This window comes from Gekko japonicus, unplaced genomic scaffold (assembly GCF_001447785.1).
Source record: "Gekko japonicus isolate JY-2015 unplaced genomic scaffold, Gekko_japonicus_V1.1 scaffold2683, whole genome shotgun sequence".
NCBI lineage: Eukaryota > Metazoa > Chordata > Lepidosauria > Squamata > Gekkonidae > Gekko > Gekko japonicus.
In genome coordinates this window covers 211,260-226,470 of record NW_015171583.1, presented here as the reverse complement: position 1 = coordinate 226,470, position 15,211 = coordinate 211,260, and the positions used below count along the sequence as shown (strand labels likewise).

Here is a 15,211-nt window from a genome sequence, read left to right as displayed (position 1 = left end):
TGTGTAGTTCAGAGTTCTGAGGTAAAACCTGCCTGTTTGCACCCACCTCCCTCTGATTGCTCAGCTGTGGATCTCAATATTCTGAGGTAAAAACACAGTTAGAAGAGACTACAGATAGTTGAGGGCAGTTACAGAAATCAGCGATTCAAGACTCCAGAATCGACATTTTTCAAAAAAGCCAGCATGTCAATTGAGTCAATGAATGTTTTTTTTTAACAAAATCATTTATTGAAGATAATATAAGCATAGTTTGTCATTCAAAAATAAACATTTTTAGCAAGGTTCCAAACAGTTATACAATGGTTACAACCACATTGTCAACAAGGTAAGTATAGCACGTTAAAGTAATTAACCATATAACATTATTTGATATTTGGCTTTGAATATAGTTTCCCGATCAAAGGTATCAATTGTGATTTTATCTAATATAGGGTACATTTATCTAGCGGATTGTAAAAATCACATGCATTCTGGGTTGTAGAGTTGTAAATAGAAAACTTCTCTAAAAGATAGAAGTCCCAGACTTTATGAGTCCATTGGGAGATTGTTGGAATATGTTTGTCTTTCCATTTTCTGGCAATAAGAACTTTCGCTGCTGTAATCAGTTTTTGAGTTTTGGAAGGGTAAACATCGTGGGGCCAGAGGTTCAGTAAAATCAAGATGGGATCCTTCGGAATGTCGTGGTTTGTAATTACCTTTATTTGGTTAATGACTTGTGACCAAAAAGTTTGAATCTTATTACAGCTCCACCAACAATGTAAGTAATCTGCTTTTTGACCACATTGTTTCCAACATACATTTGAGGTTTGTGGGTAAATGTGGGATAGTTTGGCTGAGTCAATGAATGTTCATGGGGAGATAGTAAAGGACCTTTCTAGGAGCCATTTTAATGCATGCCTCCCTCATGAGCCTGAAGAAATGTCCACCTCACACCAACTCTCCCTCACACCTCTCACCTCTTACTGCCCCCAAGAAAGCTCCTGGCAAACATTGAGCCAGATACACCAATGCTACGAGGAAACAACTTAGGAATGTGGCAAAAACATTTGCACATAGTGCTCCTGCGGGGCACTGAGCTGTGTAGGCCAAGTACCAGCGAGATCACCCTGAGGTGCTCAGAACAACAGTCTCCATATGAGCAAAACAATCCAAGAACACAAGTAGAAAGTCCATCACTTTCGTGGAAGGAGTGGACTTAACAGATGACTGCTTCTTAAATGGACAGTTCTATGTGGCCTGCTCCAGAGTGAGTTCACCAAGCAGGCTGGTGATCCTAGCACCTGAGGGCAGAACCACCAGTGTGGTCTAGAGAGAGGTCCTTCAGCAGAGGGGGGGGGGAAGTACGTATGTCTCACTTCATTTTTTACACTACAATCTTCTCCATTAGAATTCCTGCAACAAACATCACATTTCAAACTTCACATCATCAGTAGTATGTTGTAAGAAAAATGTGTGTGGCTGCACGTGTCTGTGAAAGCGTGTTTACCCGTGCCACCCACACTCTCCCCTCAGTTCGTGTGTTTCCTGAGTGATGCCTCCTTACCAAAGGCGAAAGGTGCAAGTTTGGAAACCACTAAGCGCTGACACAGAAAGGTCTCTTCTTAAAATAAAACTTATCTTTATTATAGAAAAACACTTGAATCCTATTTCCTAAACATTGATAGTAAATGCATAGAAGAATAAACATGCAAACAAAGTTTTCCCCCACCCAAGGCATGCAGAGAACGAGAGGCCTCTCGGTCTGACTCCTACCAAGAGTCAGCGAGAGTCTGTTGGATCTGACCAGTATTTATACCAAAGATCAAAGGGGTCCCTCAATAATCAAATTACAGTTGTAAATTAACATTTAGAAGTTGAAATTGTCTTGCAGGAAATTTGCATCCTTTCCTTGGTCTTACACAACAAAAGTGTACACATTTTACAGGATCAATACAGTGTCATTGTTTTCTTCCAGGTGTTCCCCAATCATGGGAAATAAACTGTCCTTTGATGTTTGCTGAGATGGGGTGTGTGAACTCCTGTACCTCAGGAAGTTAGATTGTCTTTTGGATTGAAGTCTGCCAGCTGCCCAAATGGCCACACATTTTATTGCCTAGGAAATTGGGGGGTATTGGCAAATCTCACATCTGTGGAGATTTCCTGGGAATTTCCTGGGAATGGAATGTGTTACATCTTCAGTGAAAAAAGGACTAGCCTGTTTGCTAGCAAGGGCAGAGACAGATATATATGGATTTCATAAACTATTTGGTTCATTTTAAACCCAAACCTTCTATATTTCTAAAATTTCTTACCACATAGTATAGCTGGATTTACGGAACTTAAATACCGTGGTGAAGCATGCGTATCAGGCTAGTAGAGGATATGTTCATCAGGGGCTACTAGCCCTGGTAAGCAAAGAAATCTTCCAGAGGCAGCAAACCCAGTCCAAATGCTAGGAGGCTGCATCAGGGGAAGGTTTGTGGACCCTGCAGGGCAACTGTTTTGGCCATTAGGTTAAACAGGATGCTGGAGTAGATGGACCACTGGTCTGATCCAGATGGGTTCTTCTCATGGCTGCATACATCTTGGCTTCTTATGGCTGCATACATCATGCATGTGTACATAAATAGTACAGCCTGGAAAGGTCTATGACATGCATGAAATCAGATGCCTTCCTATTTTGTTTTTTAATCATGTATTGCAGGGGCTACTGTAAAGGTGAATTGGCTCTGAGTTCCCTTTAGCATGAGGCCAAAAAAGGATTAAAATGGATTACTATATCAGCATCATCAGTAACAAGTATTGCATGACCATGAATGGCTGCTGGCCATCTTTGAACTGTGAAAAGTGACCTTCTTCCATAAAGCTTGTATTCCCATTGATTACTGGCAGTACTTTTATGGGTAAAAATCCATGCATCTGTGTAACTGAAGTCTTGTCTAATAACTTTGACTACTGTTGCTATGAGCGTTTTCTTCAGCCAAACCATCTTGCCTTAGGTACCTACACTAATCTAAAGGAAGTCAATGATTGTTTTACCAAAAAGTCACCATATCTGGGGGGCACAATCCTAAGAGCCTGCTAGAGGGACATGGCATCTAATTGCTTACACTGGTGTACCTTGGAATTGGAGGGGGGAGGGGAAATCCTGCTGCTGACACAACACTCCCACTGTAAGGGCAAGAAATGACTGAATGAGGTTTAGTAGGCATCCTGTACTGTTTTAGCCCAGGGTTCCACCCAAGACTCTTGGGTAATGTTACACTTGCAACAGAGCTGTTGTAAGTCTAAATATTTCAACTGAATTCAATGGAACGAAAGCACAGCTATTCCCCATTCTCTCATGCTCTGTCTACACAGTCACAATAGCACACAGGATTCCAACTAACTATACTCTAGCAGTAGCCAGGACAACCATATTTCAGAGCTTAGGATATGTTGCATGGGGTTAAACCTCTGTGGTTGCACAGTTAGAGCTCATAAGTGGCAGCTGTAATGATGGAGATTCTGGGGAAAAGGCCCTGAACTTTGCACAAACAGCCAAGGCTATTACTAATAACCCCAGGAAGAGCTGTGAATCTGCTCCTTTAAGGGGACTGCAACCCCATCCAGAACGGGGGGGGGACTAATTTCCCAGATCAGACCTCCCCCCACACACACACACCAGTAGCACCTTCATTTTGCAGGATGGCACATGTTCAATGTACACACCTGTAGTTTAGGCAGTGATTCTGAAGGCCTGAGCAAAAGCTGGGATGGGGCCACAAAATCACTGCCGCCACCACCACCCTGCCAGCCCCCCCCCCCGCTAGGGCCAAGCAAGGGGCATTCTTCCTGCTAGGGATGTAAGGACAACAATGCCACAGGCGCAAGCAAGGAAAGAGGCAGGCATCCATGGCTCAAATGCTGACTGCTACAAATATCTCCCATGTCTTCCCCCCTCCCCACAATATGTAGTTACTGTAGACTGGCTAAACAATTCCACCCTCAATGTTTGCTAACAGTATCTTCCATACAGAGGGCTCAGGGTATGTATAAACAATGCAGAAAGGAGTGCCCCCTTGTAGAGATTCTGGTGTGACATTACTGCAATGTTGCTGTAATGGCATACCATAAAACCCTGTATGCTGGTGGAGGAAAAAAAGTTAGGATACTAACTACATGAGCATTGATTCAGTTGGGTAAGCTGTGTTGGTCTGAAGCAGCAGAACAAAGTTTGAGTCCAGTGGCATCTTTAAGACCAACAGATACAACGACATGGAAGTTACCAGTCCATACATATAGGTAGAGGACGAGCAGTAAATTAGCATACAACATAATGAAGATATTTAGCAGATCCAAGGACCAAACAGGAATAACAAGCTTAGTTTATACAGTTACCATTTGTTTGAATTTAATTCTGGGGTAAAGCATAATGAAGGAAACAAATATGTCAAAATGGGAGACTGGTGGGCAGATGTATCCTTATTTGTAGAATGCTGAGTAATTAATTGAGACCCGGACATTATGTTCAGATTATATGATTCGAGAATAAGCACTCCCACTTCTCTTTCATCTCGCCCCTCCCCAAGCCGTTCAGGCACACACACACACACACAAACAAACCAGCTATACCTATGCATGACGCCCTAGCACAGTAAGTGTTCTGGGACTGGAATAACAGACCCTGCAGTGGAATGGGGGTCCCTGGGATCTGGTACTGGAAATGAAAGCCCCCAGAGTGGAATGAGAGTCTCTGGGACCGTAAAGGTATTCTGCTACTGGAATGACAGCCCAATTTTTTACTGTATTCCCAGGAGCCATCACTCCACTCTGGGGGCTATCACTGCAGTCTCAGAGTACTAATTCCAGTTTCAGGGACCATCTTTCCACTTAGTGGGCTGCTGTTCCAATCTCAGAACTATGCTATGTCCATGGAACATCATTCCACTCTGGGCGCTCCCATATCAGGCTCAGAATACTTATGCCACTAATAGGGACCATCCTTCCACTCTGATGGCTGTCTTTCCAGGCCCAGAACACTTATGTCATTCCCAGGGACTCTTATACCACTGTTGGAGCTGTCATTCCAGTCCCAGAGCAGTTTATCTGTTCCCAGCGACCATCGTATCACTTGGGCGCTGTCATTCCAGGCCCAAAGTGGATTTCTGTAACTCTATTCCGTATTTTCATTGCAACTTTTCTGTTTGGTAAAAAGGGAGCCTATAAAAGTTAGTTGACATTCCTGACTCCCATTGTATCCAATGGGCCTTCAGACATATTTTTTTGTTCCCAATGTCATTCCTTTTAGTACATCCCTGTCAGGATTTCACAACAAGAATGTGTAAGGAAGACAATCCATCAAAGACGGAGGTCCTGTACCTGAGTCAGAAGGGAGGGGATATGGGAATCAGGCTCCCCATGCTGGAAGGGGCACCTTTGGTGCCAGCCCAGAAAGTGAGGAGCCTGGGAGTGACACTGAATGCCTCTCTCTCTATGGAGGCCCAGGTTACTGCAGTCGCCCAATCTGCCTTTTCCCATCTTTAGCAGATTAGGTTGCTGAAACCCTATATCTCCCCCCAAGACTTGGCTACAGTGACCCCTGCAATGGTCACTTCCGGGTTTGATTACTGCAATTCTCTCTATGAAGGCTTACCCTTGAGAGTGACCCGGAAATTACAGCTGGTACAAAATGCAGCAGCACGCCTGCTAACGGCAACGCCTATGCGAGCTCATGTTTGGGAGGTGCTCTGCCAATTGCATTAGAGTTCCAGATCCACTTCAAGGTGTTGATAATAACCTTTAAAACCTTACACAGCCTGGGACCCACATATCTGAGGGACAGCCTCTTCCCATATACGTCCCTGTCATGATCTGGTCTGTGCAAGCAAGGCCTAGTAGGCCCAGGGAGCCTGGCTAGCAGTAGGGGAGGCTGGGCCTACAAACCCCAGAAGACCTTGGGAAGTTTTGACGCCAATTTTTGCCAATAGGGAAGAAGAGGGCTGGGGAATAAAAGAATTGGTGCAAGAGGAGACACTGTTCTTCTTCCCGGGGAACATGGCCAGAAAGAAGGCTGCTGTGGGGAAGAAACCCTCATCCTGAGGGGTGAGTAGTTTAAGGCCACTTGAGATAGTGAGCTAGGGACAGTATATTTAGACTCGTTAGGGCATTTGATTTCTTTTCTTTTCACCCACTTACTGTTATTATTCCTGCACCTTGTTTGTTTGATCTCTTATAAAATAAACCTTTTCCTTGTTTGCTCTGCCTGGTCTTCGCACTCATTTCAGCTAAAAGATAGGTCTAAAGGCTTGGGAGGGTCCTCTGGGCTTTCTCAGAGGAGCCTGGAAACAGAGTGGTGGCAGCATTAGGTGACACCCCATCTGAACCGTGACAGTCCTGAAGAGCATTACACTCTATGGATCAACATCTTCTGGTAGTCCCTGGCCCGAAAGACATATGTCTTGTCTTGACCAGAGCCAGGGCTTTTTCTGCAATGGCCCCTGCCTGGTGGAACATGCTTCCTATTGAGATCAGGGCCCTGTGGGATCTTCTTCAATTTTGCAGGGCCTGCAAGACGGAGCTGTTCCACCAGGCTTTTGGCTGAGGAAATGGACATCCATGTAGGGCCTCTCTGAGGTTTTTGTCACCCACTTAACAACTGCTGGCCATTATTTATATTTTACCAACGGTCCAGGGAACCACCCACAACTGGAAAAAAATCTTTCTGTTATGAGCTTGTGACCACCATTTAAATATATAAGATGATGTTTTAAATTTAAATTTTTATTGTTTTAATGAAATATATATTGTATAAATGAAATGCTGTTAAGCGCCCTGAGCCCACTTGCAGGAAGGGTGGGCTACAAACAAAAATCAGGGCTATTTTTGGGCAGGAACCGGCTGGCTCCCAAGTTGGCCACTCCCAGCAGGAACTCATTAGCATAATAGGCCACACCCAACAGCAGAAACTCAATAGGATTGGCTACGTTAGGGGTGTGTGGCCTAACATGCAAAGGAGTTCCTGCTACAAGAAAAGCCCTGGGTTTTGACAACAAACAGGGTAAACAGAATAAGAAGCAAAAGGTGGGTGTGGCTGGATGACTACACTTCTGGTAACATGGGGGTGCGGCCTAATATACTAATGAGCTATGTTGTCGGGGGTGTGGCCTAATATGCTTATGAGTTTCTGCTATTGGGTGTGGTCTATTATGCTAATGAGTTCCTGCTGGACTTTTTCTATAAAAAGAGCCCTGTGAAAAATAAATAAATAAATAAAATGAGAGTGAAATGCAAGCTTAAATGAGGTAAGAACAGCTTATCCAGTTTTATATGTAAAAAGGGTTTTTAAAGTAGTTTTGAGGATTTTCTTTTTTAGCTGTGGTGAAATGTTCAGACTATATGACTCGAGAAGAAGCACTCCCACTTCTCTTCCATCCCGCCCCCGCCCCCGCCCCCCCAGGCGTTCAGGTACATACACACCCAGCTATACCTACGAAAAAACAGCAGGAACAAGCGGGGAAAGTGAAAGGTAAACGCGAGCCGTAACAGAAAACAAAGTTCCTCTAACTATGATTGCAGAGTAAACGGTGTTCGCGGGCACAGGTTCATTTTGGGTGGGAACCCTGACGCGACAGTTTATTTGCCCTTGAGGGGGTTCATCCATTACAAAATATTTCCGTTCCAAAATCTATTGCCAAGCCCCGCCTTTTTACCTATCAAGTCTTAGTAGATGCAAGCATGGCTAGTGATTGATCGCCAGAATTTACTGGTAGTAATGGATAGTTGCGGCGTTAATGCGAAGGCAGGCAGGCAACGTTGCAGAACTCTACGCATGCGTAAGAGAAAAGCTGTGAAGCAAAACAAGTATTGGGCAAACAGGAAGGAAGTACGGTGGCCTGAACGGGTCATGCAGCGCTTGCGCATTCTGGTGTTTGTGTATTCTGGCTGCGCGGTGGCGGCTCCAGGGGGGCGGGGGAAGATGGCGGCGTCCTCGTTGGAGCAGAAACTATCCCGTTTGGAGGCCAAGCTGAAACAGGAGAACAGGGAGGCCCGGAGGCGCATCGACCTCAACTTGGAGATCAGTCCAGCCCGGGCGCGGCCGAGTAAGAGAGGGTTTGCGAGGGCGTTCAAGGGGGGAGTGCCCCCTGCTTGGATGACAAGGGCCTGTCTGAGAAGGTGCCCTGGGGCCAGCGGGGTTGGGGGAGGGGAGATGCCGTGGAAGGGGCCGAGTGGGTGAGAAATGAAGCATGTCTAGACAGGTGAGAGACTGAGGTGGGCCGTAGTAGAGAGTGGGAGGCCACAGGAAGGGGTTAAGGAATGCTTGTGGAGGCTGGCCACTCTACACTGGTGCAAGGAGAGGACTCAGGAGGATTTTCTCTTTCTAAAGAAAAAGTGGCTGGAGCAAGGGATACTTTTAAAAGAGAGGGTTTGTAGGAGACAGAGAAGGTTCATGATGAGTTTGAAATCGGTACTAATGTTATAGGATGTTTGAAGTTTTTGCGAGGAGCTTTGAAGATTGAGTGTGGAATGAATGGGCAACAGCAGAGGACTCCGCTATAGGGATCTTGAAAACTTGGGTGGTACTGTGTATGGGTTCTCCTAAAAATCTGTGTGTTGGGTTTACAACTGGATGGCATTCTTGGACCCTGCTTCTCAATTTGAAATTCTTGGAGTTATTTTAAAATTAGGGGGGGTGTCTGGCTCAAAGTTTCTATATGTTTTTGGAGAAAAGGGAGCTTTGGTTGTATTTTGGACACAGAGAAAGGTATGGGCCAAGAAGCACTTGTACTGAAGAAAGGGTGGATTTGACACTCTTTTACCAGGTTGTAGTCAGGTTGTAGTTCTTGTCATTCAGTGGAGGTGTGCCAGATTGCTAAAGTTGTGAACATTCTTGCTTGTATGCTTAGAAATTTTGCCAAATGCATCTTTGTGTCAGGATCAATGTGTTTTGTTATAGAAAGTTCATAGTATATTTTGTGGATAAGGAGGGTCTCAAGACCTCTGGGAGCAGTGAGCTAGTTTCTAACCTTAATACAAGAAAGTTCAATTGTGTGCATGTTATGCAGTGTTTCCCCTTTTTTAAACTTAGAATACCATTTTTGTCCATCCATTAAAATTACTGGCACATTCAAAAGAGAATTATTTTCTTGACTTGCTTCCGAAACAATGGGCAGGTGTGCTCCTTGCATCTGCAAGACAATCTAGCTAACACTGCCTCCTGGCATACTCTTCTCCCCTGTACTTAATTGCTTTGTGAGATTTCCATGCACCTGTTAGCTATAGCACAGGCCATGTAAAGTAGTCCTTATGTTCTTCTGGCCTTCTTTGGGATGATGTCGCTGCCTATAAGGTCAACAAAGAGATGGAGGATCAGTGATACAAGAGTCTCTGAACCATGGGGGTAGATTGGTGCCTGCCCCCACTATAGTGACATAATTTTTTGAAGTGATAGCTCAGCCCGTCTTGTGGCAGAGTTGTGTACTCAAGTATAGAGTTTGAATATCTTTGATATGTGATTTACATGTATACTTTCAGAAGAGAAACTGTAAACAGTGAATCTGATATGAAAATACTAGAATGGTGATAAATTTAAATAAAAGCAGAATCTAAAATTGATGTACTTACTGACAAAACCAATAATCTGGTAATAATGTACCAATAATCTGATAATAGTGTACTGGTGGTAATTGTTCAGTTATGGCAGATTTCAGGTTATGGTAATTGGCATTTAGACACAACACAACATTCTGATATATATATACACAGAACTGTATGCAAACAGGAGCTGCCCTGTATATTTTGGGATCAGGGGAAATTCTTTATGTTTCTTTGATATGAATGAGCAGACCTGCTTGCATGCGTACCTGTGCTGCTGGGGTGGTATCTAGATGGATCTATGACATTGCCCAAAAGGGAGATGTTTCCTTCTTAAAGTCAGCTAAAAAAAGGAAAGCACATGGTTCATCCATTCCTTATCGTTTTTAAATAACAATTGAGACGTACATCTGAGGTGTGGGTGCCATTTCAATGCAGTTTGGACCTATTCTCCTCCAGTAATGTGTGTCAGCAAGAACCATCTAAGCAGATAGGATGATGTGATTGCTTCTTATGCTAGTGGAATGATAAATAACTACACCAACTTCTGCCCTCGTCTCTTTTCTTTACATACATTACCAGCATGACATGGGGCCTGGCTATGTAGAAGCAGTTACATGCTGTGAAGTTGATTCTGAATAACTTGTGAAAAACAAAACACAGATTCTACATTTCCAGTTTCAATTCTAAGTCGAGCTTTAAGTAAGCATGGGAGAAAGGTGGGAGACAGAGATTTAAGTTTTTATCCATCAAAGTGTGGGTTTTATATATGGTAATATACTGGATTCTGGATTCACTTATAATTGTGTTGTATTTTTGGCTACCTTGTTTTGAATTGTGAGTATGGAAGCCAGCTGCGGAGATTGCAGTGTAGATTCTACCATGGGTTAGAAAATGAAAACTATGATTGTGCCACCAGGGATACTTATGTTTTTATTTAGTTGTTATTTAGTGCCCTTGAACTAACACAGGTAAGATAAGGAAAGGAATGTACTTGTGCTGATGTAGCTTCCCCAGGAGGCATGGGCTGGGGTCCAGCAGAGAAGGTCACAGGCAAAGTTGCAGAAAGTAACCAAAATCCAGTTCAAAAGTCAGGGGCTCCAGAGAGCAGGTTTACCAAAGTCCAGCCTAGGGTCAAGGCGTTCCAGGCAGCAGTCCGAGGTCAGGGGTTCCAGAAAAGCTGGTTGTCAGGTCCAGTCCGAGGTTCAAGGTTGCAGAGGTCTGGTAGCAGCAAGGTTGGTGGCTCAGTAGGAAAGTGTACCTGTTGCGTCCACAAACTGCTGCTCTTCCCAGCTGAATTTATAGCCAGGACTTAATGAGCTAAAGTCCCAGACAATTCCTTGGGAGTCATCCTGTCTCTTCAATGGACAGCTCACGATGGGCCATGAGTCTTGCACTTCTCCTTTCTTGCAACTCTAAGAGTCTCTGACAGTGTCGACACTGCAAGGGTGTGGGTGAGCTAGGTGGGCTGGGAGTGGCTGCTGAAGATTTGTTTACTGCTTCAGAGTTACAAAATGTAGGTTGTGACTCCTGATCAGTGAGTAACCTGATCTCTTGTTGTTCTCCTTCTGACTGAGAGGCAGCTGCAGCTGGCTGTTCAGTTGGCTGTTCCAGTAGTCTCAGGGCTAGCAGATAGCTCTTCGTCTAAGAAATCTGAGCATTCACTCAGCACAGACTGACTTATGACAGTACTTTTGAAACAGCCAGTGTCCTAAACTATTTGCATTCAGGGAATTATTCATAATGTTTATCTTTAGATTCTTTTTCTAAATTGGAATCTTGCATTCCTTTTGCACAGTGATAGAAAACGGTGATATATGTAGGTGTCCTCAATAATTCAGTTTCCTCTTCCTCATATTGTGTTCTGTTTTCTCAACACCCCTAGAAACAAATCAAGGTGGTATTAAGTGTTTAGCACTATAGGTATCGTCACCAACATACAGTGGTTTTAACTTTGTAAACTCTATTGTATTTGTTACAATTATTGTACTGTTGAAATTATTTTTCAATAAATGTTAAAATTTTAAAAAAATAAGTTTCAGGAATTATTTATGTACTGTATTTAATAATGCACCTTTCTCACTGAAACCAAAAGCAGATTACACAGTATTAGTCTATAACAGTTGACATGAAGAGACATCTAATAAGCACAGTGTAGGTCAATATAATCAATATAAGGGGACAACAAATGAGCAATATATTGGGGCTACTTACTGAAATCTGAATAAGTATAGCATATTAGGCATGATACAGAGTGTGGATATAATGACAAAAATGTTATTACATCATTAGAAAACAATGACAGTACAACAGGTTAATAAGTGCAGCACACTGTTAATGCATCCTGTACACAGTGGTATAATCTACAGTCCCTTTCCCTTTACAAAGCACCTTCCTTAACTATTTTTGTTAAAGTCCTATTACTTTTATAGAAGAGCTCTCCTGAACAACTCTGTTTTACATAGTTTGTGGAATGACAGGAGCCTGGGAGCCTCCGGATTTTCTTAGTTATGCTAGTTGTCCGAAACAGAGAAAGCATTTGTATGGACAGCTGTTGATCTTGCCTGTTTGCAGGGTGGCCCCTGCAAAAGTCCTTTAATAGATGAGCGGCGCTGTCATGGTGGAACAGAGGAGAGGCAGTCCTGCAGATATGAATGTCTAATGCCATGCAGGGCTTTGTACATGATGGTAGGTCATGGAGAGCTGATGGCATGACTGTAGAATGGATGTAATGTGCATGCCCCATCTGACTCCTAATAACCTGTCTCCAGGTTATTTTCAAGGGTAGACTCGTAGAGTGAATTACAATAGTCTAATCTTTATGTTACAATGGGATGGATTCCCAGTAGCTAAATGAGAGGCCGTCTTCCAAGCTTGACAAAAGTTGGAAGAAAGCATTTTTTGCAACTGCGTTAAATTGCTTCTCCAGCAATAGTTCTGGGTCCAGTACGACTCCTGGCTCTTAAGCGAGTCACCAAGGGTCAGCTGAACTCCTTCAAAGGTGGGAAGCACAATGTCTTTCAAGGCCTCAGCCTTCCCAGCTAGCAGTACTTCTTTCAGTTTATTTTCTCTTAGCCGTTTAATCACTCTGGTCAGGCAGTGGTTCAGGATCTCTGCGGCATCACCAGGAGGTTTGGACAGAGATATAAAGCTGGATGTCATCAGCATATTGATGACACCCAATTCCAAAGTTATATATGATTTCTGCTATGGTCTTTCCATCAGCATCACAGGAAGCAATAACATTACATAATGTACATAAGTGTACATTCCTTTTAATCCAAAGGTTTTTTTGAGACCAGAAATATTTACCTCTGTATTATGGCCAAACAAATGCTAAAATATGTATAATGAAAGGTCAACAAATCAACCCACCATGGTGTCAGAGTCTAGGTGCAAGTCAAGTCAGTCCAATGTCAGAGTCAAGATTCAGTCCAGAAGGTCAGTTACCAGAGAGCAGAGTCCAGTTCAGAGCATGGTCTAGAAAGCAAGGTCTAGAAGTCCAAGGTCATATACAGGAGCAAGAGGTCCGATATCCAAGTCCGAAGCCAGTCCGAAGGTCACTGGATTGGAACAGAATCAGGAGCTGTGGTCACAGAGTCCACCAGGTGGTGACTTGTTACTTCCACGCCGAGCAGTCTCCATTGACTGGCTTTTATAGGCATCTGTTACAAGGTCTTACAGCCAACCTCTTGGGAGTAAGTCATCATCAGCAAGCAGCTGGCATCAGACCAGGAGATGTGCGCTTTGTTTTCTCTCTTGGAGCTCAAAGCCTTTGTCTCCGGTTGTCATAAGAACATATGAACATAAGAGAAGCCAGTGTTGGATCAGGCCAATGGCCCATGCAGTCCAACACTCACACAGTGGCCAGTTGACCCCCCCCCCAAGCACCAAGAAGACAGAGCATCACTTGCCCCAGAGCCCCTAGCTATACCTTGTGGCTAATAGCCACTGATGGACCTCTGCTCCATATGCTTATCTAATTCCCTTTTGAAGCCGTCCATGCTTGTAGCACCCACCACTTCCTGTGGCAGTGAATTCCATGTGTTAATCACTCTTTGGGTGAAGAAGTACTTCCTTTTATCCGTTCTAACCCGACCGCTCTGCAGTTTCATGGAGTGCCCACGAGTTCTTGTATTGTGAGAAAGGGAGAAAAGTACCTCTTTCTTTACCTGCTCTTTCCCATGCATAATCTTATAAACCTCGATCATGTCACCCCTCAGTCGTCTTTTCTCCAAGCTAAAGAGCCCTAAGCGCTTTAACCTTTCCTCATAGGGAAAGTGTTCCAACCCTTTTATCATTCGAGTTGCCCTTTTCTGCACTTTTTCCAAAGCTATAATATCCTTTTTAAGGTGTGGTGCCCAGAACTGCACACAGTATTCCAAATGAGGTCTCACCATTGATTTATATAGGGGCATTATTATATTGGCTGATCTGTTTTCAATACCCTTCCTAATAATCCCCAGCATAGCATTGGCCTTCTTTATTGCAGTCACACACTGTCTCGACATTTTCAGTGAGTTATCCACTACAACTCCAAGATCTCTCTCTTGCTCAGTCTCTGCCAGTTCAGACCCCATCAATGTGTATTTATATTTAGGATTTTTGGCTCCAATGTGCATCACCTTGCACTTGGCCACATTGAACCCCATTTGCCATGTTGACGCCCACTCGCCCATCCTTGACAGATCCCCTTGGAGTGCCTCACAATCCTCACTGGTTTTCACCACCCTGAACAACTTTGTATCATCCGCAAATTTAGCCACTTCACTGCTTACTCCCATCTCCAAATCATTAATGAACAAGTTAAAAAGCAGTGGACCAAGTACTGATCCCTGCGGTACCCCACTGCTTACCACCCTCCACTGAGAAAATTGCCCACCTACACTCACTCTCTGTTTTCTATGAACTAGCCAGTTTTTGATCCATAAAAGGACTTGTCCTTCTATCCCATGATTTTTGAGCTTACTTAGGAGCCTTTGATGAGGAACTTTATCAAAAGCTTTCTGGAAGTCAAGGTAAATAATATCTATTGGATCCCCCTTGTCCACATGTTTGTTCACCCCCTCAAAGAACACTAACAGGTTAGTGAGACAAGATCTTCCCTTACAGAAACCGTGCTGAGTCTGCCTCAATAGGTTTTGTTCATCTATGTGCCTACTAATTCTTTCCTTAATAATGGTTTCCACCAATTTACCCGGTATCGACGTCAGACTGACTGGCCTGTAATTTCCCGGATCTCCTCTGGAACCCTTTTTAAAGATGGGAGTGACATTAGCTACCTTCCAATCCTCAGGAATGGAGGCAGATTTTAAGGAAAGATTACATATCTTTGTCAGGAGATCTACAAGTTCACATTTGAGTTCTTTCAGAACTCTCGGATGTATGCCATCTGGGCCTGGTGATTTTTCAGTTTTTAAGTTGTCTATCAGTTTTAGGACCTCCTCTCTCGTCACCTCAATCTGACTCAGGTCTTTCAACACCCCTCCTGAAATCAGTGGTTCTGGAGTGGGCAAGCACTTCTCATCTTCCACAGTGAAGACGGAGGCAAAAAATGCATTTAGCTTCTCAGCCATTTCCCTATCATCCTTCAATACTCCTTTTACCCCTTGGTCGTCCAAGGGCCCCACTGCCTCCCTGGCTGGTTTCCTGTTTCTAA

At 43.8% G+C, this 15,211-nt stretch overlaps 1 protein-coding gene across 1 annotated transcript in view; it reads left to right on the top strand.

The window, feature by feature from the left end:
* The first annotated feature begins 7,912 nt into the window (after window positions 1-7,912).
* The window catches only part of MAP2K7 (mitogen-activated protein kinase kinase 7), a 50,127-nt gene continuing 42,828 nt past the window's right edge, over window positions 7,913-15,211 (top strand). The window contains exon 1 of the mRNA XM_015419830.1: window positions 7,913-8,060. Coding sequence (XP_015275316.1) covers window positions 7,937-8,060 — 124 coding nt within the window. The 5' untranslated portion in view covers window positions 7,913-7,936. The remainder of the gene's footprint in view (window positions 8,061-15,211) is intronic.